This window comes from Solenopsis invicta, chromosome 10, assembly GCF_016802725.1.
Source record: "Solenopsis invicta isolate M01_SB chromosome 10, UNIL_Sinv_3.0, whole genome shotgun sequence".
Lineage (NCBI taxonomy): Eukaryota > Metazoa > Arthropoda > Insecta > Hymenoptera > Formicidae > Solenopsis > Solenopsis invicta.
Genome location: NC_052673.1, coordinates 15,228,751 through 15,253,448, shown reverse-complemented (window position 1 = coordinate 15,253,448; position 24,698 = coordinate 15,228,751). Strand labels below are relative to the sequence as shown.

At 33.7% G+C, this 24,698-nt stretch overlaps 3 protein-coding genes across 15 annotated transcripts in view; 2 read left to right on the top strand and 1 right to left on the bottom strand.

The window, feature by feature from the left end:
* Window positions 1-20,189, bottom strand: part of LOC105197865 (histone-lysine N-methyltransferase trithorax) — a 102,044-nt gene extending 81,855 nt beyond the window's left edge. The window contains exons 1-2 of the mRNA XM_039454105.1: window positions 20,022-20,189; window positions 19,898-19,937 (exon numbers count right to left, since the gene is read on the bottom strand). Coding sequence (XP_039310039.1) covers window positions 19,898-19,933 — 36 coding nt within the window. The 5' untranslated portion in view covers window positions 19,934-19,937; window positions 20,022-20,189. The remainder of the gene's footprint in view (window positions 1-19,897; window positions 19,938-20,021) is intronic.
* On the top strand, window positions 24-19,146 carry LOC105197860 (calpain-A). Of its 13 annotated transcripts, XM_039454109.1 has the most exons (17): window positions 4,448-4,680; window positions 6,453-6,548; window positions 7,447-7,716; window positions 11,004-11,180; window positions 11,289-11,476; window positions 12,500-12,803; window positions 12,888-13,069; window positions 13,139-13,389; window positions 13,468-13,625; window positions 13,915-14,132; window positions 14,210-14,252; window positions 14,815-14,859; window positions 15,618-15,747; window positions 16,545-16,679; window positions 17,671-17,798; window positions 17,898-18,093; window positions 18,304-19,146. In XM_039454109.1, exons 3-17 carry the CDS (start codon window positions 7,639-7,641, stop codon window positions 18,387-18,389), a joined length of 2,319 nt encoding a protein of 772 aa, XP_039310043.1. In that variant the 5' UTR covers window positions 4,448-4,680; window positions 6,453-6,548; window positions 7,447-7,638; the 3' UTR covers window positions 18,390-19,146. The 13 variants fall into 13 exon arrangements, with proteins under 13 accessions (XP_011162742.2, XP_039310046.1, XP_039310043.1 ...); XM_011164440.3 differs by lacking the exons at window positions 4,448-4,680; window positions 6,453-6,548; window positions 7,447-7,716 and adding exons at window positions 24-375; window positions 983-1,109; XM_039454112.1 differs by lacking the exon at window positions 6,453-6,548 and having other exon boundaries at window positions 4,354-4,618; window positions 7,546-7,716.
* A 961-nt stretch (window positions 20,190-21,150) lies between the features above and the next one.
* Window positions 21,151-23,452, top strand: LOC105197866 (retinol dehydrogenase 11). Its single transcript, XM_011164454.3, has 4 exons — window positions 21,151-21,767; window positions 21,908-22,143; window positions 22,207-22,504; window positions 22,594-23,452. Exons 1-4 carry the CDS (start codon window positions 21,495-21,497, stop codon window positions 22,765-22,767), a joined length of 981 nt encoding a protein of 326 aa, XP_011162756.1. The 5' UTR covers window positions 21,151-21,494; the 3' UTR covers window positions 22,768-23,452.
* Window positions 23,453-24,698: the final 1,246 nt, after the last annotated feature.

Sequence of the window (24,698 nt, the reverse complement as noted above, 5' to 3'; positions counted from 1 at the left end):
CGAGACCACTGCGCTGGACGCCGACATTGTCACATCATGGAAAGCGTCATAGTTTCCTCAGCAATGCCGGCGGCGGCTATATATACGCCCGTGCACACGCATATGCGGAGTAGATAAGCATAAACGACGACACAGTGTACAGCTAAGCGTGCATACGCGAACACGCAACGAAAGAAGGAGGATGACAGTCTAATTCGCGGTGATCTGATGACAATTCGCGCTAGGAACCCTGACGTGTCGCACGTGCCTTGATTGTGTCCGCCTTTGGCACGGATTTCTAGCGACTCCGTGATCAGAAACAATGTACTCGTATTACTACGTGAAAACCATCGTCGAGGAGGACGGTCAACCGAAAACATATAAATTCGCGAAAGGGTAAGCCGCATGTCACTTTATTCCCTGCAATCAATTTTACCGCTTGAACGCAAACTGGCATGAGACGAGCCACGTGCGATGAGAACGGAACATCTATCGCACGACTTTTCAATTTTAGAATCATTCCTCCTCTCTCGCTCTCTCGCGAGAACATCCAAGATGTGGCACACAAAATCGATGTTATAATCCAAAGATTACGACTTCAGTGAGAAAGATAAAACTGTTCAACATAAAATATTAACTATGAATGTTATATAGCCTTGAAAATTTACGGAACAAGCTGAAACAATTGAGAGGTTCAAGAAGAATATAAAAGAACAACTTGATTTAAATTTAATGAAACTAGAAGGCAGATACTTGCTGAAGAATTGAATAACTCGTAGAAAAATGATCTCCTCTTCACGTCTTTATTTAGCGGTCGTAAATTAATTAACGTCAATTTACTTACTCCGACACTTGTTCCATAATCGTGTTTAATTTAACGAAAACCAGATAGATATTACTGATCTGTTTTTTCTTCAGTCTTTCTCTCTCATTCAACGTCAATGCATTTTTAGGCCTTTTTTTCATACTTTACGTTAAAGAAAGTGAACAAACTTTTGTTTAGACATCCTGTACAAGCAACGAAGGACGCGTGGTCGACCTTAGGTCGCTATAATCTTTCATCGCGTTTGCTACGAGGAGGGCTCTCCGGTTCCGGCGATGTGCACCATCCTGCCAATACTACCTTCAAGGTTTGTCATTGTGTGCACTGTCAACTCGTATATATTATTGCTTATTAATCCTTCAGTTCTCCATTTTTATATTCACAGTAAAGGTAAATTCAACGCATAACTTTAAGTCATTAAATTTTTGTCGAAAGAAAATTCTCGACAATATCCATTTACGATCGTAATTTCTAGCTAAAACATAATACACGACTCAAAAAGAGATTAATTTCAAGATTTTGGACACTAAGAATGCTTTGTTCCCCCCCCTTGACTCGTCGATGCTTTCTATTCGATTGAACGACAGTAGGAATCCGTTGAATACTACGTTTACACGTCACTATTAATCGGGTTTAATAACATCGGTAGTTATAAAACTGGCCAGTCTCAAGTATTCCTCTGAAGAATGAAACGACTGTGATGGGCCAGTTTCATAACTAAACCTGATTAATGGTGACGTGTAAACGTAGTAATTGACAGAGAAAAGATAGACCGAGCGAATAAAGCACGAAAGATTAGTACTGAAGATCAGACGTAGACTGAAACGGAAGGGAGTAAAAGAGAGAAGAAAAAATTGCGTGAGAGAAAAAAATACCAGCAACTGTTTACTGTTTTTTTCCACTTGTTTTTCACTACCTAATGTTAAACACGTTCGATCTATTCTTAGGACCTCAGCAGAATGGCTGACTTTTATAATATTGCAAGACAATATTTTACGCTTTAAATAACGTACAATAACTATCTTGTGTCTCAAATCACAAACAAAATCGCCTTTTAAATACTCCTATGACCTTTTCTATAACTGCAAATGTTGGCAACAGATTATATTAGCTAAAAGGGAAATACACTGTATTATTGTTATTGTCAATTTTATTAGCATATGTAACAACCTCTGTCTGCAAAAATGTAACAAAGTGGCGACTAATAGCAAGCAGATGTCCAACATGTTGATAACAGATTGGCAACAAAAATTCAAAATATTATTAAAGTTGTTCACTCGCCAATAGTACTCGGTAGATGGATACGTACGATAAAATTTACTCCTTGTAAGTAAAAAACACAATGACAAAAATAAAATGCGCAGCAATTCTGAGAGTCTTCACTTATATAATCTAATGAAATGATTCTAAAGACGAGCACTCAAAATTGATGTCAAAGACATAAATAAAATGCATTATGATAGTACAATTTTTAATTCTGTAGAAATTAATACGAAAACTTGATATTAAATTGTTTTCGTTTCTGGAAACGGATTTGGTTTTCATTTGACATCATTCTATCGGTCTGGCGACAAATCTAATTTACGTTTGATATGAATCTAAATGCTTTGAGGTAAACACATCTACTCAGTGTTTGTTGCCAAACTGTCGTCTCATTGCAATCAAATCTCTGTTCTGATGTCGTCAATTCAACTGAAATTGTATACTTCAGATTTGATTCACATTAGAGATCAGCTGAGAACACAATAGGTTCTAGCTTTGGCATTATTGTTCCGCTAAGCCTTTGTTTCTCTCTAATCGACATAGATCATCGTTATATCATATCTATGTTCAAATTTCGCAGGCAACAATATAAATGTAATATAGCACGTGATTTGTGTCAACTGGGATATTTGGCCACATTCCACAATCAAATTGCTTGCTGAATATAGTTTAATAATTTAATATTTGAGACATAAGATGGTTATTGGATACTAAAGACAAAAACTTAGTCATAAAATATTATCCCAGAAGTCAGTTACATTCTGCCAAGATTCTTACCATGTCTATCGATAACAGCCAAATCCTCTTAATCGCGCAGCTTCGCGTTATGAAAAATATTTTTTTCGTACCCTTGGCCCATCAATAAATTCAATTTTAAATATAAAACAGGAACGCTCCCATACGCGCGAACTACGATGCATATTTTTAGGCTCGCAACATCCCAGATTCTACCTTGGTTCTCGCGCCGTCGCGACGTTTGCACAACAGCTTTAATGCATGATTTTTTGAGATTGAAATTCTCCAAGAGAAATTTTATGAAATCTCTTGTAAAGTTGCAAGTTTAATTTTTTTTACAGAAATACCATTCAATTAATACAAAATTAAATTGTAAAATTATAAAACATGAAAAAAATTCAAGAATTTTTTAAAAATTTTATTCGAAGTACATTTTACATTTCAAAAAAAACTTTATGCTCATCAAAGGTTCATTAGCTTCAGGAATATTCAAATTCAAATTTTATTAAAAGTTAGCATCGCGTTAGTAACTCAAAAATTAAACTAAACAGCTTTGCAAAAATTTTGATGAAAAAAATCATAAAATGGAATAAAAATGATGTGTAAATAATAAACTAAAAGCACACACATTTGTAGTAACGACCTTCAATATATAAAGCTGCAGATTATGTAGAGATAAATGATTAGATTAAAGAGATAAATGTCTTGTTGATTTACATTTATTGTCACTTACGTTGTTTACAAAATAATGATTCACGTTTATTGATGTGATGCCAGAATAGCTTTGATCTAAAACCAAGGATTGCTCATTTTTAATTTCCACTGGCAACTAACGTAACGTGACGTTAATTAAATTAACACATTAGTACCTAATTCTTGCTTTACTCTTCTCACTGATAACAATTGGTTTACACAATGATTACGAAAGAAGAAAATATCGTAAATCTACGTGGCGAAAAAAAAACCGTCTGAGCTGTTCTCATAAAGAAATGACTCACAGCTTCTTCAAAATTCTCAAAATAACTTATACGATTAGTTGTTCGAAAAGTGCTCGGAAAATGTGCTTCGTGGCTTCAGCTTGAAAGTGACTCGATTTTGTTAGCTCTAAACATCATCAAATGACCACTAAAGCTTTACCTACTGCGACATTACTACCTCTTTGTTTTAAAGTTCAAGAGAGATAAAAATAATATACTAATTATTCTTAAACAAATTTAAATAAACATATACTCGTAAATAAATAAATATATTAAATTAATTTTTAATAAAAAAAAATGTTTTAAGCAATAAATATATGATATAATTCTATCCAATATATATATATATATATATATATATATATATATATATATATATATATATATACCCACACACATATATCTAACTTATAATTGATACGATTATTTTATCATCTGTAAAAAAAATTTGTTGTATATAATATCCCAGGGAAGTGGTGAAGAACCGGTTCGTGCAGAGTAACTTTCTTTTTCGGCAATGTTTACGCGAATTCCTTATAAGGAAAAGCGGTTCGATACGGTACACGTATAAGCAAACGACTCGTATATCGGCGCCGCGTCGGCGACATGGCTCGGGCGATTGAAGGGGGAAGAGACAGTTCCGAAACAGAGCGAATCTCACCGGATATGTGCCAGCCAGTGTACCACGTACCACAGACGTTCGTTCACGTCCATTTCGGTGCAAGCGCGTGCGGTGCGAAATCGGTATCATCCGGCCATCAACTGCAACCAGATTTCCGAATTGCGCCCCGAATTGCGTCCCAAATTGCGCGATAAAACGGTTCACACATTTTGCAATACGGTGAGCCGTAAAACGCTCACAATAATTGTGAATTTATTACACGGACAGGCTTGATTATAGGGGTAATTATAAGAAAGCGATTAGCTCGGCATCGTGGAATTTTTTTCATTTATCATTGGGAAAAAAACTGAAATATTATGCAATGTATATAAAGATCATTGTAAAGTAGCAATAATAATTACAGCCGGATAATGATTACTGTGTATGTTAGATGATGAAAACCAATTAGTTCCTTTTAAATAACAATGTCATTCGTCGTTGTAAACGATCACTTTATTTTGTTGTGCTGTGAAGTAATTACTGGTTAAACGATCCTATTCATTAATTCAACTGCAGTAATTGTAAAATTGTTGGGTAGATTGTATCTGATCTCCCATCGGGAGAGATAAAGTTCAACTTTAATATGACACAGTGACCATGACACGTGTTATGCACGAGGGTGCGCCTTTGGATCGATAAAACGACACGGTTCCACAATTTTAATAACAGAGGGTGCAGCTTTTTTGAATTTTATTTTGGATTAGCATACGAAATAAAAGAATTACTATGGAAGAGCTGGGAGGACAGATATATCCCAATTTATCTACAGACAGTAATTTTTTTTGCAATTTTTTTCTGTGCGCTTCCATCTGTTTGTTACACAAATATGAAGAGCTTAATAGAAAAAAATTTAGGATTTCTAAAGTAGATAGTACTTATTATTATGTGAAATAAAAAATGCTTAAGTGATTTTCGGTAAAGCTAATGATTTGTTTGCGTATTTGCATCCAACTCTTTTTTTACGTAAATCAATTCCTTCAGCCATTATATATATATATATATATATATATATATATATATATATACACACTGAGAAAAAATTATATTAATTTAACTAAATTTTTGATTAAGTTTTTTCAGTTCAAGTGTATTCATGTATTTAATTTAAATATGTAAATGCTTAAACTGAAGTTTAAGTGTATTTATGTACTTAAGTCAAATATATAAATATTTGAACTGAAGAAATTTAATCCCGTTAAAAACTTTAGTCAAATTAACAGTTTTTTATCTCAATGTATAAAACATTAAGGTAACCCTATTGAAATTATTACTTCACAAAATACTGTCCATTTTCTATTAGAAATATATGGAAACAAAAACAATCCTTGAACATGAAATCTCAGTCTGCAATTTTGCTTTCATCAAGTCTTCTCGTGTATCTATCTGCTAGTATATTATTTATTTATCTTGCAACGTAATATCCCTGTGAGTCTGCAGACATTCGTTCTGTAATGCATTTTCGACCATCGAGTTGGCGTGAAACGTCAGCAATTATCATATTATCGCGTTGTGCAACGCATGACACAATTTCCGATAGCAATAAAAGTTAAAAATGGTAATAAGTACGTTTGAATCGGCATATACACAAATATACATGATTATGGTACCGGCGGCGAAACGCGGCACATGTTGTTTACAATAACAATCGTTGTCGATGGTAACGATAGCGCATGCTGTGTCGCAACTCAATGATACCGACTCCACGTCAATTAAGTAGACTGTGACGTAGTAGAGAGTGGTTTCCGCGAAACGCGACAGATCCAATTTCCTTCAGGTGCTCGTAAACGCTAATAAAGACACGGTTGGATAAGCGAATCGCGCATTATTTCGCACCGAGCTCACACGCGACATCAAAGCGATCCCGGATTCTGTTTCTCGCCATTGTGTTTACAAATCGGTAAAATCGCATGTTGATTATAATTGCGCGAGATTACAGACAATTGTTGAAACCGATTGTCGACACGCAAAAGTCATACATAACTTAGAAATCGCGACGCACGGAACTTGGTTTAAGACTCAGCAACTCCGAGCAATGCCGTCAGAGTAATACTGATCACCAGATGGAACTGTTTGGCAGTAATCCCGAAAATCCATCACTAGTGCATTTGATGTAAGTTAAACATCCGGCTACCTTTGATAGAGCGTAAAATTTACTGCATCGACTTGAATTATTGAATAGGCGTGGGTGGAGAGAATTCCAGATCAGTTTTGAAGTCGGTTGATTATACAAGTCACTTCTGACTCACGTTATCATCATGGTATCTCTTAAAAAATTTCACATGTAAGACATGTGCTTAAAATTTTACAAATTTAATTTGGAGTATATTTCAAATTTATATTTCTCAAACGTTTATCAAAATTGATTATTTCAGTGATCAATTTTTAGAATATAAACATCCATACACTGAGAGAAAAAACAGTTTTAGTTAGCACAAAAAATTATTTACTGTGTGGGTAACAATAATAACTTATTTGCAGTCAAGTTAAAAAATTTCTCAACTGAAATATTTATGCAAATAAATAAAAAAATAATTTTTAATTAAATATTTTTTTAGTTCAATTTTAAAAAATATTTATTATTAGATTAATTTTATATTCAAAATAATCAGATCTTTAATCTAAGCAAAATTTGAATTTAATAATATTATTGGTTTATTTGTAAAATCATTTAAATGTAAAAAATGTAAAAGTACAAAATTATATACTTAAGGTAATATATATTTTTACTTAAACAGAACAAATGCTTGCATCAAAATCGATGGTTTTAAGAAAATGTATTTTTTTTATTAAAAAAAAATTTTCTCTCATTGTAACAATTCTAACAAATTAATGTTATAATATTAAATTATTGTTAAATAATTAAACAAAAAAAATATATAATAAATCTGTTAAAAGAATTGAGTTCTTAACTCTGTGCGAATATATGTCAGAACTGGTAATACAATACAATTGTAGAGAAAGATAATCCATCAGCGTATCAAGGAGAATTAACCTTTTTACATTCGTAGCTCGCCTGATAACAGTGTGAATCAGTCTACTATGACTCATGACATTGACAATAACGCAAAAAGTAAAGTTAATTAGTGACAGTATCTATCTTAACATAGTCAACAAAACACGTGGTCAGTGCAATAAATTGGACTTCGATCAAAGTTCCGATAACTCGCGGATTTCATCTCGGGATAAGAATTTTCGAGGTTATGACAATGAATTCGTATGGATGGAGCAGAGAGATATTCGAGCCTCAATTCGTTCAACAAAAGACGAAGAAGATAGAGGTGAGTATCACGTATTTTATGTTTTGAGAATTTTTGAGCGGCTTGAACAGATTACGACCCACGGTTACAGTCGCAATGATGAACGATTAACGCGATCGGGTGATCTCCCTAATTAGTATAACTGTGAGACGCGAGATCACATGTCTGTCATTTTAAATCGCGCGCACGTTGCATCGTAGCTTTAAAATGGCGCGGCGAGATCGAGGCGGACGTCGCCATTGGCTAGGTTTAAGGACGACGACCAATAACGTTAGGGCATAGTAACTCGTGTCCAAAAGCCTCCACTGAAAGGTGAGCCTGGTAAGCGTGTGCTTGGTCAAGGTCACTTCGAGAGCTGTACGCATACACACCTGACAAGCATGACAAAATGCGAAAAGGAAAAGTCACGAGTGAGGGTTAGGCCTGTGGCTGAACCCGGCGCGTAGAATCTGTACAGACTATAACGGTTTTACGTCCGCGTCAGAGCAAGAGTCGGGGCATCCGCTCTTCTTCCGCTCCGTAATTCGTGCCAGTTAGTGCGAACGTGTCGGTTACCGAAACAGCGTCGGAAATTCCAGCTACGTCGTTTGCCTGGACGGTCGGCGTCTTCAAAACAATTCGGAATTCAACGGATTTGGGCGTAGACGAGACAAAGAGGAAAACAAACCGAGTACAATGAGTTATTACGGCGGTTATGGCGAGGAAGGTGGCACAGAGGAAGATACGTTCGTTAAAACGGTGGTCGAGATCAAGCGATTTCTACCGTCGCTCTTCAACATCAAAGTGGTACGCTTACTTGTCTCAGAGGCAAAGGGCTGGCAGCCGATGAGTCATGAAGCTCGCAAATCTAGTATTCTCTAGTAGAATCTTTCTTAGAACCTGTCTCGTGAGATGAGCATTTGTCGAAATAAATCTTTCGTCGTCGAGTATGTGTATTTTTCAAGTTGCATATCGATTGTTTCCTTCTTTGTTTCTCTTTATTATCAATTATAAATTAAGTCAGTAAATGTAATATCTAATTGAATATGTAGTAATTTAATTATCATTTTACCCTTTACTTACGAAAAATTTACTTAGAAAAATTATAATTGAAATTAAGATAAGTAATAAAGGCTCTTTGGATGCAAGTTGTTCATTAACGAGTTAACGGGAAAAAGATACGTAATTAATTAAATCGTTTCTAAAAAGTTTGAAAGTGATAATTATTAATTTATTAAGGATATTTCCACTTTAGTTTCTAAACAATCAAAAATAACAATTTGTAATTAATTTCAGATTCTATCAAATTGTTTCTTAATATTTAAATAAACTAAGACATAATATAAATAATAGAAGAATAATTATAATAGAGAATTATTTTTCTATTATTTACATTATTTATTGCATTATTTAAGTGTGAGAAACAATTTGATTGAATCTTAAATTAAATTACAAATTGTTATTTCTGATTGTTTAGAAAGTAAAGTGGAAATATTCTTAGTAAATTAATAATTATATCTATAAAATATGAAAGGTAATATTTTTGTATTTTATTATAAGCACTATATACGAGTCTTTTGTTATAAAAGCTTAATTAAAATTCTTATAAAATCATGTAACATGTGCACAGCATATTGGAATAAAATGTCATAACGCTGAGAAAATCACTGATCAATTCTTCTCATTTAACCTCTTCCTCTTTTCCTCGTTTCAAAAATATTTCGCAGATTGAAGAATCTGCATTAATCTGAATAAAGTCTTTTACAATGTGGATACTAAAACTTTCTTTAATTTAATATCACGCATAAATTACTCACGTCGTTTGCAATACACGCATGCAAGGTGTTCTAATGATACCGATGGTGATGGCAATAACGATGACGACATTGTACGAGAAATGTGTAATTGATACAATGCTACATTCTTGCATGATTTTCATTCAATAGAATAATGTGCGTCATAGCATGTGTCAATGCGATGGTATTCGTGCGGTCTACGTATTTTTACAAAAGCATGTAAATTATTTAGATGCCAACAAAAACTTTAGATTTTGTTCGCGAACTGAAAAAATCATTAATAAATAGATAAACACAATTACATACGTGCTCATAAAAATGTGTAATGTAAAAATAATATTAAATTAAAAATTCGTTTTCTCTATTTGTAATTATCTATAGTTTGTAATTTAAAATATAATCGATCCAGCTTATCATTATAAGATATTATTTTATTCAAAATCTCTGGCTTTTAGTTCGATAACTCTTTGTGTATCAATTTATAACGTAGATGAAAATTATTGACAATATATGCATACATGCGATTGTTAATATAGCAAGTTGAAGACAGTCCAAATAAAGACAGCAGCGTTCTCTTTTTTCAAATGCTGAATTTGCAAAGATTGTTCAAATACTTGCGCACTTTGCATTTCGTTTCCTAGTTGCCAATCTGGCCACTAATCTAAATTTTCGCGATTATCGAGTCTTTTGATATTCTCAAAAACAATGATGAAAATGGAAAAATGGAAAAAATGGATATTCGTTGGACAGTACTTTGCCATTGTAATAGAATATTTAAAAATGCATTTCTGCATCATACAGCACACCAATTTGCTACCTTTATCGCGTAAGTGCAGCTGTTTACATATGCTTATCAACAAACAATACCATAATCTAAATTGTGGTCAGTTGTCGTCCGGTAAAGTTATCGTATCACAAATGATAGTGATATCTAAATTTCAAGTCCGCAGGATGAAGCTTTTCTCTTTCGCAGTGGCGAGTAGTTTCGCGTTTCATTCTGTATCGGTTTCACGTTTTCGAGAAGAGATCTGTTTTACTAAACGCGCACGTGACGATTTTTCCCGCCGCGAGTTTCTCTCCATACAAAACGATTCGCTTCTCTTCGCCAATTCATCAAGATGGATCCACGACAAAGCAAATATGCCAATTATCGCTATTCCAGTTTTATGCAAGAAGGTCTCGCGGTTTTGAAAGTCGAAGCTAACATCGAGAACGCAAAATTCCTGAATGACAAGATAATGGGCAAGAATAATAACATCCTTTACTCGACTAAACGCGAATTCGCGCCCGAAAATTCGACAGCAAGTTTGCCCAACAAATCCCACGATTCTACAACACGGAAGCACAAAAACCCGTACGAGGATAAAGCGATACGAACGACGAAAAACTTTATCGGAAAACCCTGCTATAACGTAGGCCGATTTTTTTTCTTAGAGATCCCTAGTTCTCTTCTATTCCTTCCTATCTTTTTCTTTTCAAAAAGAAAAGATTCGCGTACGCACCGCGATTTGACGCACAAACCGATGTTCACAGCTAGGAGAGAAAGGGTCCGGCTTCAGAGCACGAGGAGAAGTCCAAGACTTCAACAAACTGAGACGAGAATGTCTAGCAACGGGAAGGCTCTTCGAGGATCCCGAATTTCCGGCCAATGATGACTCGCTATATTTTTCCCGCAGACCGGACAGATACATAGAATGGAGACGACCGATGGTCAGAAATCTCCTGAGTTATTTAAAATTTTATTAGGTTCTATCGAGAATAATTAACAAATCAAGCACGCGCGAGAATGGTAGTCTACAATACGCATATATTTCGCAGGAAATCGCGGACAATCCTCAGCTCTTTGTGGAAGGCTACTCAAGATTTGACGTTCAGCAGGGAGAGCTGGGAGATTGCTGGTTGCTAGCAGCCGTGGCAAATCTGACCATGCATTCGAATTTGTTCTTTCAAATAGTGCCGGAAGATCAGAGTTTCGACGAAAATTACGCAGGAATCTTCCATTTCAGGTTCGACTGAGACGTATTTAGTTTCATAAATAATGTTTTTCTGACGTGGTAAAAAAATAATGTAATTTGTATTTTTACTGATTATCGTATAAACCGGAATTTTATATATGTATACATAGGAGAGTTGCCAAATGCGTACCACTTGAGTAGTTATTTATTATATTTCACACATGGTGTTGTTTTGGTTGCAAATCAAAGTTCGAAATTGTAGCTTAATGTTTCAGGTATCTATTATTACGTGTTAAATCTTTTAGTAATAACAAATTTGTTATAAGATTTTCTGTAATATGTTACGAAAAACGTGATTTGGAAAACTAGTAAAGTGCACTTGTCTAAGTGATCACTTAAATCGTCATCAAAAATATCAAATTTAAGAATTAAAGTATTTAAAAATATAAGGAATCATTAATTCTTATTTTATTAATAATTCATCAAAAACTGATCAAGTATTTTATAATTGATAAATAACAATAATGAAGAAGTAAGAACACTGAAATAAAATTGATAAATAACAATAATGAAGAAGTAAGAACACTGAAATAAAATTGGTTTGAATTTATTTTTATAACTAACATATTTTTATTTATAGCAATTATTAAATTTACTACACAACAATTCAAATTAGTGTTGCATAATTACATTATTATTTTTATAAATTTATAAACAATTTTCAGATGCACCTGATTTTCTAAAATTCTAATAGCATACATAACAAAATAAAACTTATTATTTTTTTTGTATACATTACTCATTTCCTTTTAGTTTTGTCACTAAAAGTTACTCATGATAAGAAAATATTGAAAAAATGAAGAGGCACGCTTTAGGACACTGATACGCATTCAGCAACTCTTCCCTATACATATATGAATTATTTATATCTGTATTCGGAAGTTTCATTAATCACAGAGTAGAATGTCACGAATATACCATTTCTAAATTTTGTATGACAATATTTCTATCTGAATAAGTTACTGCTAATTTGAAAAGGGCTCATTTACATAAAATACGTACACGCATTATTAGGTTTTGGCAGTACGGTAGATGGGTCGACGTGGTGATTGACGATCGATTGCCCACCTATCATGGAAAATTGATGTATCTACAATCAGCCGAGACCAACGAATTTTGGAGTGCCCTTCTTGAAAAAGCATACGCGAAACTTCATGGCTCCTACGAGGCGTTAAAGGGCGGCACAACCTGCGAGGCTATGGAAGACTTCACTGGCGGAGTAACAGAAATGTACCAAATGGATGAAACGCCGCCGAATTTGTTTAATATATTGTTAAAAGCCTTTGAGAGAAACTCGTTGCTGGGTTGCTCCATCGAGGTAAATTAGCAATTATAACAATTATTCTCATATCGTAGACTTTTAATCGCAAGATTTATTATTTTGTTCCTTCGTTCTTTTTAGCCTGATCCAAACATATTGGAGGCTGAAACACCTCAAGGATTGATACGCGGTCACGCGTACAGCATCACCTGCGTGAAGCACGTGGAGATTCAAATGCCAAATCGGCAAGGTACCATACCGCTATTGAGGCTTCGGAATCCTTGGGGAAACGAGGCGGAATGGAATGGGCCTTGGAGCGATAAGTGAGTACTCTTCCCCCCTATGTTTCGACGATTATACTTCCGCTTCATGCTTATGTCATTTGCCGACAGATCACCGGAATGGAGATTCATCCCTGAACATGAAAAGGAGGAGCTCGGCCTGACCTTCGATATGGACGGCGAATTTTGGATGTCGTTCCACGATTTCGTTCGCCACTTCACTCAACTCGAGATATGCAACTTGAATCCCGACTCTTTAACGACAGACGATATCAACATCGGGAAGAAACGCTGGGAGATGAGCGTGTTCGAAGGAGAGTGGGTGCGTGGAGTAACAGCAGGTGGTTGCAGAAACTTTTTAGGTGAGATATACAAATAACATATTCAACCGGTCGAATTTTGTAGGAGTTTCAATTAAACAAGAAATACATATTCCGCAGAAACCTTTTGCCATAATCCGCAGTATCGTATTACATTGGAAAATCCAGACGACGATGATGATAAGTGTACCGTAATCATTGCTTTGATGCAGAAGAACAGGAGGGCACAAAGGAGAATGGGTGCTGATTGCCTCACTATAGGATTCGCGATTTACCATGTATGCGAAATTGTGATTTATTCTTTATAATCTTCAATACAACATAATCGAATCATAATTCGATTTATCTGAAGATTCGAATATTTATCTTTGACACTTCGACCAAGAAAAATTTCAATACCGTTTGTAAATTAGATTTTTTTATCATACTTATAGTTTCGGTAACAGAAAGTAGTTAGTAAGTAAAATGTTATTCGAGGAACATATGAAGTTTTATAGAATCAATATTAGAAGAAATAATTTAACAAATATGAAATATTCCATTAATAAATTCATTTCTAATCGACAGTTGGAATATCCAGATAGATTGCCAAAACCATTAGACGTGAACTTCTTCAAGTACAATGCGTCCGTTGGACGATCGCCGTCATTTATAAATTTAAGGGAAGTTACATGCCGTTTCAAATTACCACCTGGTGTTTACTGTATAGTTCCGAGTACTTTCGACCCGAATGAAGAAGGTGAATTCTTGCTGAGAATCTTCTCTGAGAACAAGAACAATATGGAGTAAGTCTTATTACGACATTGCGATGTATGTATCACGATTAAAGAACTTTTATCTAAATGTTTTCATTCGTTTACAGAGAAAACGACGAGGAAGTCGGTATTGGAGAAATTGATGACAGGGTAAGGATTGTGAATTTTTGAATGAACAAAATATGAATATATCTACAATAACAGATTGATCCTGAGTAATATGAACTATCTTGTTGCAATAACAAATTGAGAGATAATTGCTCAAAAAAATCCTTCAGATCATGTATTTAAGGAAGAAAGTTTATCGGAGAGTTTCTTCAAAATTGAAAATAATTGTGCACAAGTTTTCAGCTTACACTAATAATGTTTGAGATTAATTATATCATACTAACGCGACAAATTATTATTTTATTTCACGTAACTAAAGTGTAAAACACTTACTAATAATTCACAGCACTAACACAGCTTGATAGATACATGCATCGTCAAAAGGGTGTAATCATAGATTAGTGATGCAGTGAATTGATTGCTAAATTGCACAAAAATTATAGATTTAACCAACACCATGCAATTAAGTCTTGTGCCCAGCTAATGCCTGTGAAATTTGATATTTGTCGTGCCATCTGATAACTGACAGTCATGAAGATTTAGAACGTTGTAAACGATGGGCTGGCCACTAACAATCTGCATGTTTATATCGCTTGGCTTTTAGGTAATTAATCCTGCGGGCGGTAAGGAGGGCCAAGACGGAGATAACGTAAGTAAAATTTGTGCTTGCAGGTGAAGGCAACAGTGAGCTATAGTATATGTTTTGTGTATGTGTGCAAAAAGTAAAAATAAATACTCTGTGAATTCAATTAAATATTTAAAAATTATCTAAATTCAAGATTGGGTAAGCTAGTGTTTTTTCTTAAACTAGGTTAAAATTAATGGCTTATAAAGTTAATTTAGTTACGTTAAACGTTATAGTAAATCTCAGTTAAAAATAATTGCGTTAATATTAAATTAAAAATATATTTTGAAAAAACTTATATTAAATTAGAATGTCGTGATTCTTTTAAAGTTTTTTTTAAGTTACTCTAAATAACAATTACAATATGGACTATCGAATAAATTAATTAAAGATTTTATTTGTGAATTAAGTTTAATATAAATATTGGAATAAAAATTCATAACGTTTTTTAAGTAAAATTCAAAAATAATGTTTAGATATTTGCATATAAATTTATTCTACTACATATATATGTCATTTTTGTTCCAAGCCAATATTTTAAACCATGTTTAAATTGTAATTTAAAGCTAGTTACCAAGTGTAAAATCGTTTTAAATTTCATGCAAGAGATGTTAGAATTTTTAGACTAATCACAGATTAAGATTATCTTTATGCTTTATCACGAAAGATTAAGAGTATCTTTATGCTTTATCACGAAAGATTAAGATTATCTTTATGCTTTATCACGAAAGATTAAGATTATCTTTATGCTTTATCACGAAACTTGTTTCTGTTATTTTTAGGTTCGCGATGAACCCGAACAAGACCGCAATACCGAAAAAGTTCGAGAATTTTTCAAGAAACTTGCTGGCGATGACTTGGAAGTGGACTGGATGGAACTCAAAGATATCTTAGATTTCGCCATGAGAAAAGGTAAATACTATCTTGTTTATCAGATATCATATTTACACATTATATTTACACGTAACAATAAGTATAAAAGAGAAGTACACACAGTTTTGAGTATGATATCCCCTAGAAAAACATGATCGTATTTTATTCTAATTATTAAGAGCTTCGCTTTGTAGCTTTTCGTAATGTTTTTTGGCTTAATTTGCTCAATGTTTCTTACAATCATTAATAGAATTATACATTTGATCATGCTTCATTAATCATTTCATATTTGGATATATTCTATCACTTGCACCATTTACTTTTAGTCTGATAATCGACTATGAACTTATTCCTTTAATTTCTCCAATTTCTTCAATTTCTTCAATTAAAAATTATTTTATTTTCTTGGCACGCTGTACAGCATTTTAATGATCATGTTATTAATTCCGCATGCTTATCTCTGACCTTGTCAATTATATCTATAATGCATAAATACATTTGGGTCCCTTAATTGATGCAAGTCAGTCCAGTGTAAATTATGAAAAATGTCTCTTTGTTTAATTAGATCAAATAAAAAACTATTTAAAAACAGTTGTGATTACAATAATGTGATCTTTTATATTAAAGAAGCAGAAAGGAATATGTATAAGTCATATGAACTTTTTCTTTCCCAAAGTGTTTAACTCTTGAAGGAACCAGCTTATAGGCTTTATAAAACTATTTAAAATTACGAATTGTAATTTAAACTGTAAACGTAATGAGTGTTATGAATTCTTATGACCCAAGTGTACGTATGTAAAACTTCAAGCTAACATGTAGCTGTGTGTTACGGGTAGAGTTACCACAGTTGGCGCATCGTAGCGAGGCACATGATCCCGAAACTATTGAAGGAAATGGTTCGTTTATCGACACACTCATCTCACTGCTGTGCGGCATTGTTTGTAATAATGAACAGTACAATAAGCCCGTAGGTAAGACAAACACATCTCCTACCACAGGGTTGTTTTACCAGTTGCGTTACGTAGTAACGATTATGTCACAGAACACTCGTTTAATTATTTATCCCCATTGTTAATATTATATATAAAACACGCTGTTATCAGCACTCGTATGGTGAAATGTCAAAGTGACTTTAGCAGATTGAGACTCTAATTTATGTCTGCACAAGGTAGGGCGGAACTTTTCAGTGAAAAATATCGCATGCTTTTCCAATTAACAGAGAATGTAACATTAACGAATCGCTTAAATTCGTTGTGTGAATCACACACGTGTAAAGTCTGCAAAGTAGTTGTATCGTAATCATCAAATTTCTCATCTCTATTATATGTATAAGGTCTTCTAAAATTCGCGATTTAAAATACTGAAATAAGAAAGTTTTCGAAAAATTAAGTAAAATAGTTATTTATAAATTTTTATTTCATTTATTAAACAGTAATTTTTAAAATATAAGGATTTATTTTATTTACATAAATATTTTAATTAAGAAATTTTCAACTTGACTACAAGTAAATACGCCTTCCAGATCCACCAACTAAATAATTTCTTGTGTTAAATAAATTTTTCTTGTTTTAAAATATTTTGTTTCAAATATTTTTTCTTTCAGTGTAATAACATTGAAAAGCAATCACAAATATAATTTCTGACTTTAAGCCATTATATCTCAAAAATTGTTTGAAATAAAAATCTACACATAACTTTACTAGCTACTTTATTTTAATAATTTTTTGAGAACTTTCTTGTTATAGTATTTTGAGTCGCAAATTTTGGGACACCCTGTATAATCAAAGGTATTTCTGTTTTTACACATTTGAAAAATCTCTAAAATAATATCCCATTTTTATCTTAATTTTATGCAAATTTTCTGAACATATTCAAATTTTGATGTTAGACACAACATTAATTTTCTCTCACACGAAAATTATAATAGACAAAAACAAAATAAATCTATTTTTTAAATTGTAGAGACTCACGACAGAGGTTTCAGCAAAGACGTATGCCGCAGTATGGTTGCTATGTTAGATGCAGATCATTCCGGCAAACTTGGCTTTGAAGAATTTAAAACATTGTGGAATGACATTAGGAAGTGGAGGGTAAGTGCGAAATCTTTCGGTTTAATTTGTAACTCTTTATCTTAAATATCTGTGAGCCCTTATAACGTTTGTAAATGATTCTTCAAATATATATTTCAGGCTGTTTTCAAGCTGTACGACAGAGACGAATCGGGATTTTTAAGTGCATTTGAATTAAGACAAGCATTAAATAGCGCAGGATACCGTTTGAACAATCATATTCTTAATATATTAGTTCATCGTTATGGTACTAAAGAAGGCAAGATCACTTTCGATGATTTTATAATGTGTGCGGTCAGACTTAAAACAATGATTGGTAAGTAAAACTTGCAGACTTAAGAATTAATTTCCATGTATATCACTGATATATATCTATCATCATTATTAAAAAATATTATATTACCTCTTTCAATTTGTTAACATGTTTCAATATATTAATGTCTACAAATTAATTATATTAATGGCAATAGTTATATATACAATTATTAATACACACAAAATAACATTAGTTATTACGTTGTTGTAGATATTTTTAGAGAGAGAGATCCAGATCAAACCCAGACAGCTACATTCACACTTGAAGAATGGATGGAAAAGACACTGTATTCATAATAAGATATAGATTTATATTCGTCATAACTCAATATCAACTTTAAAAAATCTTTTGATATCTACATGTCAGATTGTACATTGAGTACAAAAATTGTTAACTAAATTTTTCAACTTGATTAAATTTTTACAATTTAAATATTTATGTATTTAAATTAAAAATGTATAAATGTTTAAACTGAAGAAATTTACTTAAGTTTAGTTAACAATTTAGTTAACAATTTGTTTTTTCAATGTAATGCTAAACAACAGTAATTATGAATGAGAAATATTTTTTTATAAAGGACAATAGATAAAAGTACTTTTCGTCTTGTATTATAAGATAACTTATATAATTAGCTTGTTAACTTTTATTTCTCTGAATCGATTGTATATGTGATATAATGGAAGAATATATGATAAAGTGTGCCTTAATATGCTTTAAGTGATCGCAACATTATAACTCAAATTTATTATAAAACTATATATAATTTATTGGAACACATAATGCCTGTGTACTACTAGTCCATAGATTTATGCAAATTTTCAATTTGATTATCACAAGAAGTAGTAAAATAATCTGATAAATTTTTTAAATTATTAATTTTTACAGTTCTACTTTGTAAGGTTGGCAAAAAAATGAGTGATGAAAAATATTGTAAATGAAGAATGTACATGTATACGGTCGAACATTGCAGAATGCACATTTGCGAAATTATATTTTTTATCAATATTTAAACCCACCCAATACATTAAATAAATCAAGTTCGTACTTAAACAACATGTTTTTATTAGACATATTCGACATAATACTAAAATATAAACTTACATATCTATATTTCAGTTTTATTTAAGTTAAAGAAATATTTTGATAACTATAAGTATACTTATTTATGAAACACTCATATGTAAATTATGAATTTGACACTGCGTTATACAAATCAATTATTCATATTAAATATTTGCATCAGACAGTCGAATCAATCTAACGATCATGAATATTTAGTTATATAATTAAATTTACATATATGTAATTAACCAAAAGATTAAATTAAAAATTAATATGTACTTTCATAAGCTTATAGTTAAATAAATTAAAGGTGCATACACATAATCTTTAATGTATTAGCTATAAACTTGTGAACAAATGTGTATTAACTTTTAAATTAATTTTCAAGTTAACCTAATCTTTTATCATATATTACTGACATCACCAATGATTTTATCGAAGCTGATAATCAACTCCAAGGCCCATTTTCATAATATATAATTAATATATAAGTATAATTAATAGAAAAGTTAATTCAAGTTTGTAAACTCTTTGTTACATTCCTAATGGCTTGCAAAAGCTCCTGCTTTGTCTATTATTATTCTTACATCCTAAAATTTAGTTTAGCTTAATCTAAAATGCTTCAAAACTTAGCCTAAAGCGTTTTAGTTTCTCTCTCCCATACTCAATCTTTTTAGTGATGTTAGTAATCGTCACATCTGTGACTCAATTTATGATAAGATAAAAATAGTATTAGACTTACTGACACTGATGCACAACGGCGGAGTTGAAACTGCATTAATCTGTAATGTATAAATATGTAGTTGAAATAATATCCAAAGCAATTAACAATCAATTAACGATCAATGATATATCTAATTATTTACCCATGAGAATTATTTACTCACGAACGCCCGACACTTCACTTCACTTCACTTTCGACACTCCACGGTACTCTCGAAACACTAGCTCGCGTCAAAAACTCGTACGAAACGACGAGGATGTAAGTTGAAATGCACCGCGACACGCCGCGATCTTTCGCCGTGCTCCCTAACCGACCGACTGCTGCTATGGCTGCTACTGCGTAGCTGGCGTGACGCGTGACGTATGACTCACGTGACTGGCGCCTGCGCGCCGCTGCGCCGCTACCGCCGTCGCTACGTAGTAGCAGCAGTCGGTCGATTAGGGAGCACGGCGGAAGGTCGTGGCGCATTTCAACTTGCATCCTTGTCGTCCCGTACGATAAGTGACGGTTGTATGTTCATATCCGTGTATCTCACGGATATTTTAGCTTTAATTTGAGATCGCAGGGTCACTCGTCTCATATCTCGAGCAATAATTGACCGCGACGTGCATTACGCGTAATTAATTCAAACGCGCGGTAAGTGGACGAAGGTGCAGTTGTCGGTTGTTCCGCCGATGCTCTTGATCTGGTCCTCCTCCTGCTCTCGGTCCTCGAAGTACGCCATTGCTTTTCTTTTATGGCACTCGTTACGTTAATCACTTGCACACTACAATAACTCGAATAAGTCGCGCGATACTTATTTGTACGACACTTTCGATCACGCCTGACTTTGCCGAGATAAACAAACGACGCGAAGAACGTAAAACGATGATTCATCCGACGCCGCTTGTTTACGCGGCAGCGGCACCCGCACAAGATAACTCGCAGACACGTCGATGACGATTACCCGTGCGTTGGTCGTTAAACTACATCGCACGGCACTTCGTATGACGATCGCGTGTGATACTCACGTTACTCATAACTCCATTTCGACACGATGAAAAATGCAAAAGCACGAGTGTTCTCACGAAACTACGAGTTCGCGTAACGGACAAAGCCAATATGGTGGAGAATTCGTAAATCGCGCGGCTAACTTCACACGCCAGGAGCAGATTCACAGCAGATATCGCTGCGGCTGATCCGACTGGTCGACGTTGCGGATACTGCACCTTCTACACCCAACTGCACCTGTTGTGTATGGCGCTTGCGTACGGTGCCTGCGCGCTGCGATTGTAAATAAAGGTCCGCGTCGTCGGAGCAGCTCGCGGTGGCGGCATCATTGGGCACCAGGCGGCACACTTGTGATGTTGCGATGATTACTTGGTTCGAAATGTGCAATTGCTTGTTGAGTGCTTCGAGATAAGATTCGCCTTTGGACCGATGTTTTTTTGCACTCGGTCACGGTGAACTCCAGTTGCAGCCGTGATGTCGTACCCAACGAAGTAGAGTGAGGCTCCATTTCGATCGAAACGAACGTGCATATTGCGCCACGATTAACATGCATTAGCCAGTCATCGTGATTTACACGCCGAACTTGGAACTTAGTCTCATGTCGTGCAGTTGAACCGATGTCAATATGGTATCTCCGTGGTGCTACTTCATACTCTCGGTGGCCCTGCTTATCGGCCTGCTCCGCAAATGTCGAGAGCATAGTTGGGGCAGATGCAAGAGCACTAGTAATCTGCAGGGTCGGGTGTTTCTTGTAACCGGTGCCAACTCTGGCATCGGCAAGGAGACGACAAAGGAGCTTGCCAAGCGAAAAGCAACGGTTATTATGGCCTGCAGGAATGTACAGAATGCGAAAAATGCTATAGCAGAAATACGTTACAAAATATCCACTGGCGAGCTGGTAAGCATTATGCTTTCTTAGCAAAATTGAACCAACAACTCTTACATGTCAAATTATGAAATTCTATTTTTGCAAGACTATTTTTATCTGTCTTACTTTCTAACTTAATGTGTATTCAATGTATAGTACCTCTTATGCAGATTCCTATGGAGCTGGATCTGGCGTCTTTCTCATCGATCAGAGATTTTGCCAATGAAGTAGTGAAGAAATTTCCCCAGATTCACGTGTTAATCAATAATGCTGGGGTATATGCACCTCTGAAAGATCACGCATTGACAAAAGATGGGTTTGAGATACATTTTGGAGTAAATCATTTAGGCCACTTTCTACTTACCAATTTACTTCTGGATTGTCTGAAGGAAAGTGCTCCCAGCAGGTTAGTACAGGATAATACTTTAGATTGACAAAACAATATTAAAGTAAAATTTTTTTCATATAGAATAGTAGTAGTGACATCCAAGCTTATGGAATCTGGAGTAATAGATTTTTCCAATCTAAATGGGGAGAAAGCATTGCCAGTAAAAAGTAGAATGAATCCTGGTTACTGCAACTCAAAACTTGCTAATGCATACTTTGCCACTGAACTTGCAAATCGAACAAAAAATACTGGAGTTAACGTTTACATGGTGTGTCCTGGATTTACCTATACTGGTCTCTTCAGAAACGTGAAAAGAAGCTGGTTTCATTATATCATCTTTTCGCCTATAGCTCTTATGTTTTTACGTACTCCAAATCAGGTAAATATACAAGAATCACCAATCTTTATCTTTGAAATGTTTTTTATTAATAAGAAATGAGACATTCTACTACAAATCAATATTCACAGGGTGCTCAAACGGTATTGCATTGCGCGACAGAATCATCGTTGTCTGAGGAAAGTGGACATATGTATCGCGACTGCAACCTTTACATCTCTAAAAAGAATCTAGAATCAGAAGTAGCGCTCCGTCTGTGGGAAGTAAGTATGAAATTGACTGGCATAAAGGAGGTCACGAAATAAATGATTTTAGGATACATGCCCATGTTGTACATGTACAATTGACAGCAAAAATACTGTTCTCTTCTGAAGTAGCAGAAAATTGCACTTGCATTGTGATTCTCTTTCTTCTCCAATAATTTATTGGTTAGTTGCTGAAGGAGAAATCACAGTGATTAGACTTATAAAGGAAAGGACTCTCGATGCAAATGCAATTCTACTTACATATAAATCGGAGAGCACTTTTGCTCTTCATTGTGCCATTGTAATTTCACCTTTATCGTATTCTAAGTAATTATTCGATATTTATTTGTATACATATATAGGAAATAGACAATGTTAATGTGGCACATTTTTATTTCCATTTTTATATATTTAATGTCATAGCAAATAAATTTTATATATATGTATATTTTAAGGTAAGATACATATCTTCTATATTTTGATGTATATGTATATTTATCTTTATATATTAAATGCCAACACAATCTGTAAATTCTATAAATCCTTTACGAGTGCGGCCTTCTGTTCATTTCACGTTGAACAGTCTGATGTAAAGTATCGTAACTCTAAAAATTAAGCATAGAAAAAATGTATGTATTTAGAATAAAATTCTAAATAGCTCCTTCAAATTTTTAAATTTTATCAAACGATTTTGTGTCAATTGTTGTGAATATATTGATTGAAGTTAATTCAAATTAATTTTATGTTTGCAGTTGTTTTCATGTGTATTATTTGTTTTATGTTCTTCAGCAAAGTTGAAACATTTTTTTGATAAATTTTGTAACATCCCAATATTGTAAAACTGAAAGTTAGCGCCAGGATTGTGCATTTACGCGAAAAATATAGTCTATATTATGCATAAATAAAATTATGTAGACTAAATTATGTATAAATTGTCATCTATATAAACTTATAAATTATAAAAGATTTAAACCTTATATGTAATATTTATAAAATACATATTTGAAATTAGTTAAAAAATATGATATATCAAATTTTTATAATAATGATGAAAAGTGATATATAATTTTTCTTTAATTTTCTAATTGTTAATATTATATATTTAATACACATTTTTATTATCAACATATTAAAATCAATTGTATTAACAATTTTAAAAGTTAATTCCTTTTTTCTGTATTATGCTCTATATTACTCAATTTACAACAGTTTACATATTTTACACATTTGTATTGTCTACATGAATGAGGTTTATGTAAACATTACGTATTGTTTACGTAAAAAAAAGTTTGCAGTCGCGATACAGATGTTCGCTTTCCTCGGACGATGATTCCGTCGCGCAATGCAATACCGTTTGTACGCCCTGTGAATATCGATTAGTAATAAAATTTCTCATTTCTCATTAATAAAATATATTTAAAAAATAAAGATCACGCACATGGCGATTCCTGTATATTTACCTGGGCTACATTCCAAAACATCCTCTACGAGGAAAATTTGTCTCGACATAATATAGTATACGTTATGTATACTATATATATTTCGAGTAAAATTTTCCCCGAAAAGAACGTTTTGGAACCTAACCGTAATTTGCAGTGCGTAAAAACTTAAGAGCAATAATGTAGACGTAATCTTAAAATATATGGCATAACTCTGGTAGCGCGTCCGCAGTAGCAATGTTCCAAAATTTCTTTTTAAAAAATTGTTTCGATAGATCTGTTCGTTGAAAATCTTCCAAAATATTCACACTTGAAACGAGATAAGTATGCATTCGGGCGTTGAAGAGAGAGAGAGAAAGCAAAGATTCAAAGTGCAAAAAGTGCAAACAGCACGAACATTCCTGATTACGCCGGTCGGTGCCGGTTTTAAGGAGAGTTCACTCGTCCAACATTGTCATTCAACGTCCAATGGGTGAACGAGTTTCTCAAAACCCTAGTTGGGGACACCATCGTCCTCGGCAAGCGCATTTTTCTATTGGACGCATCTTTCTT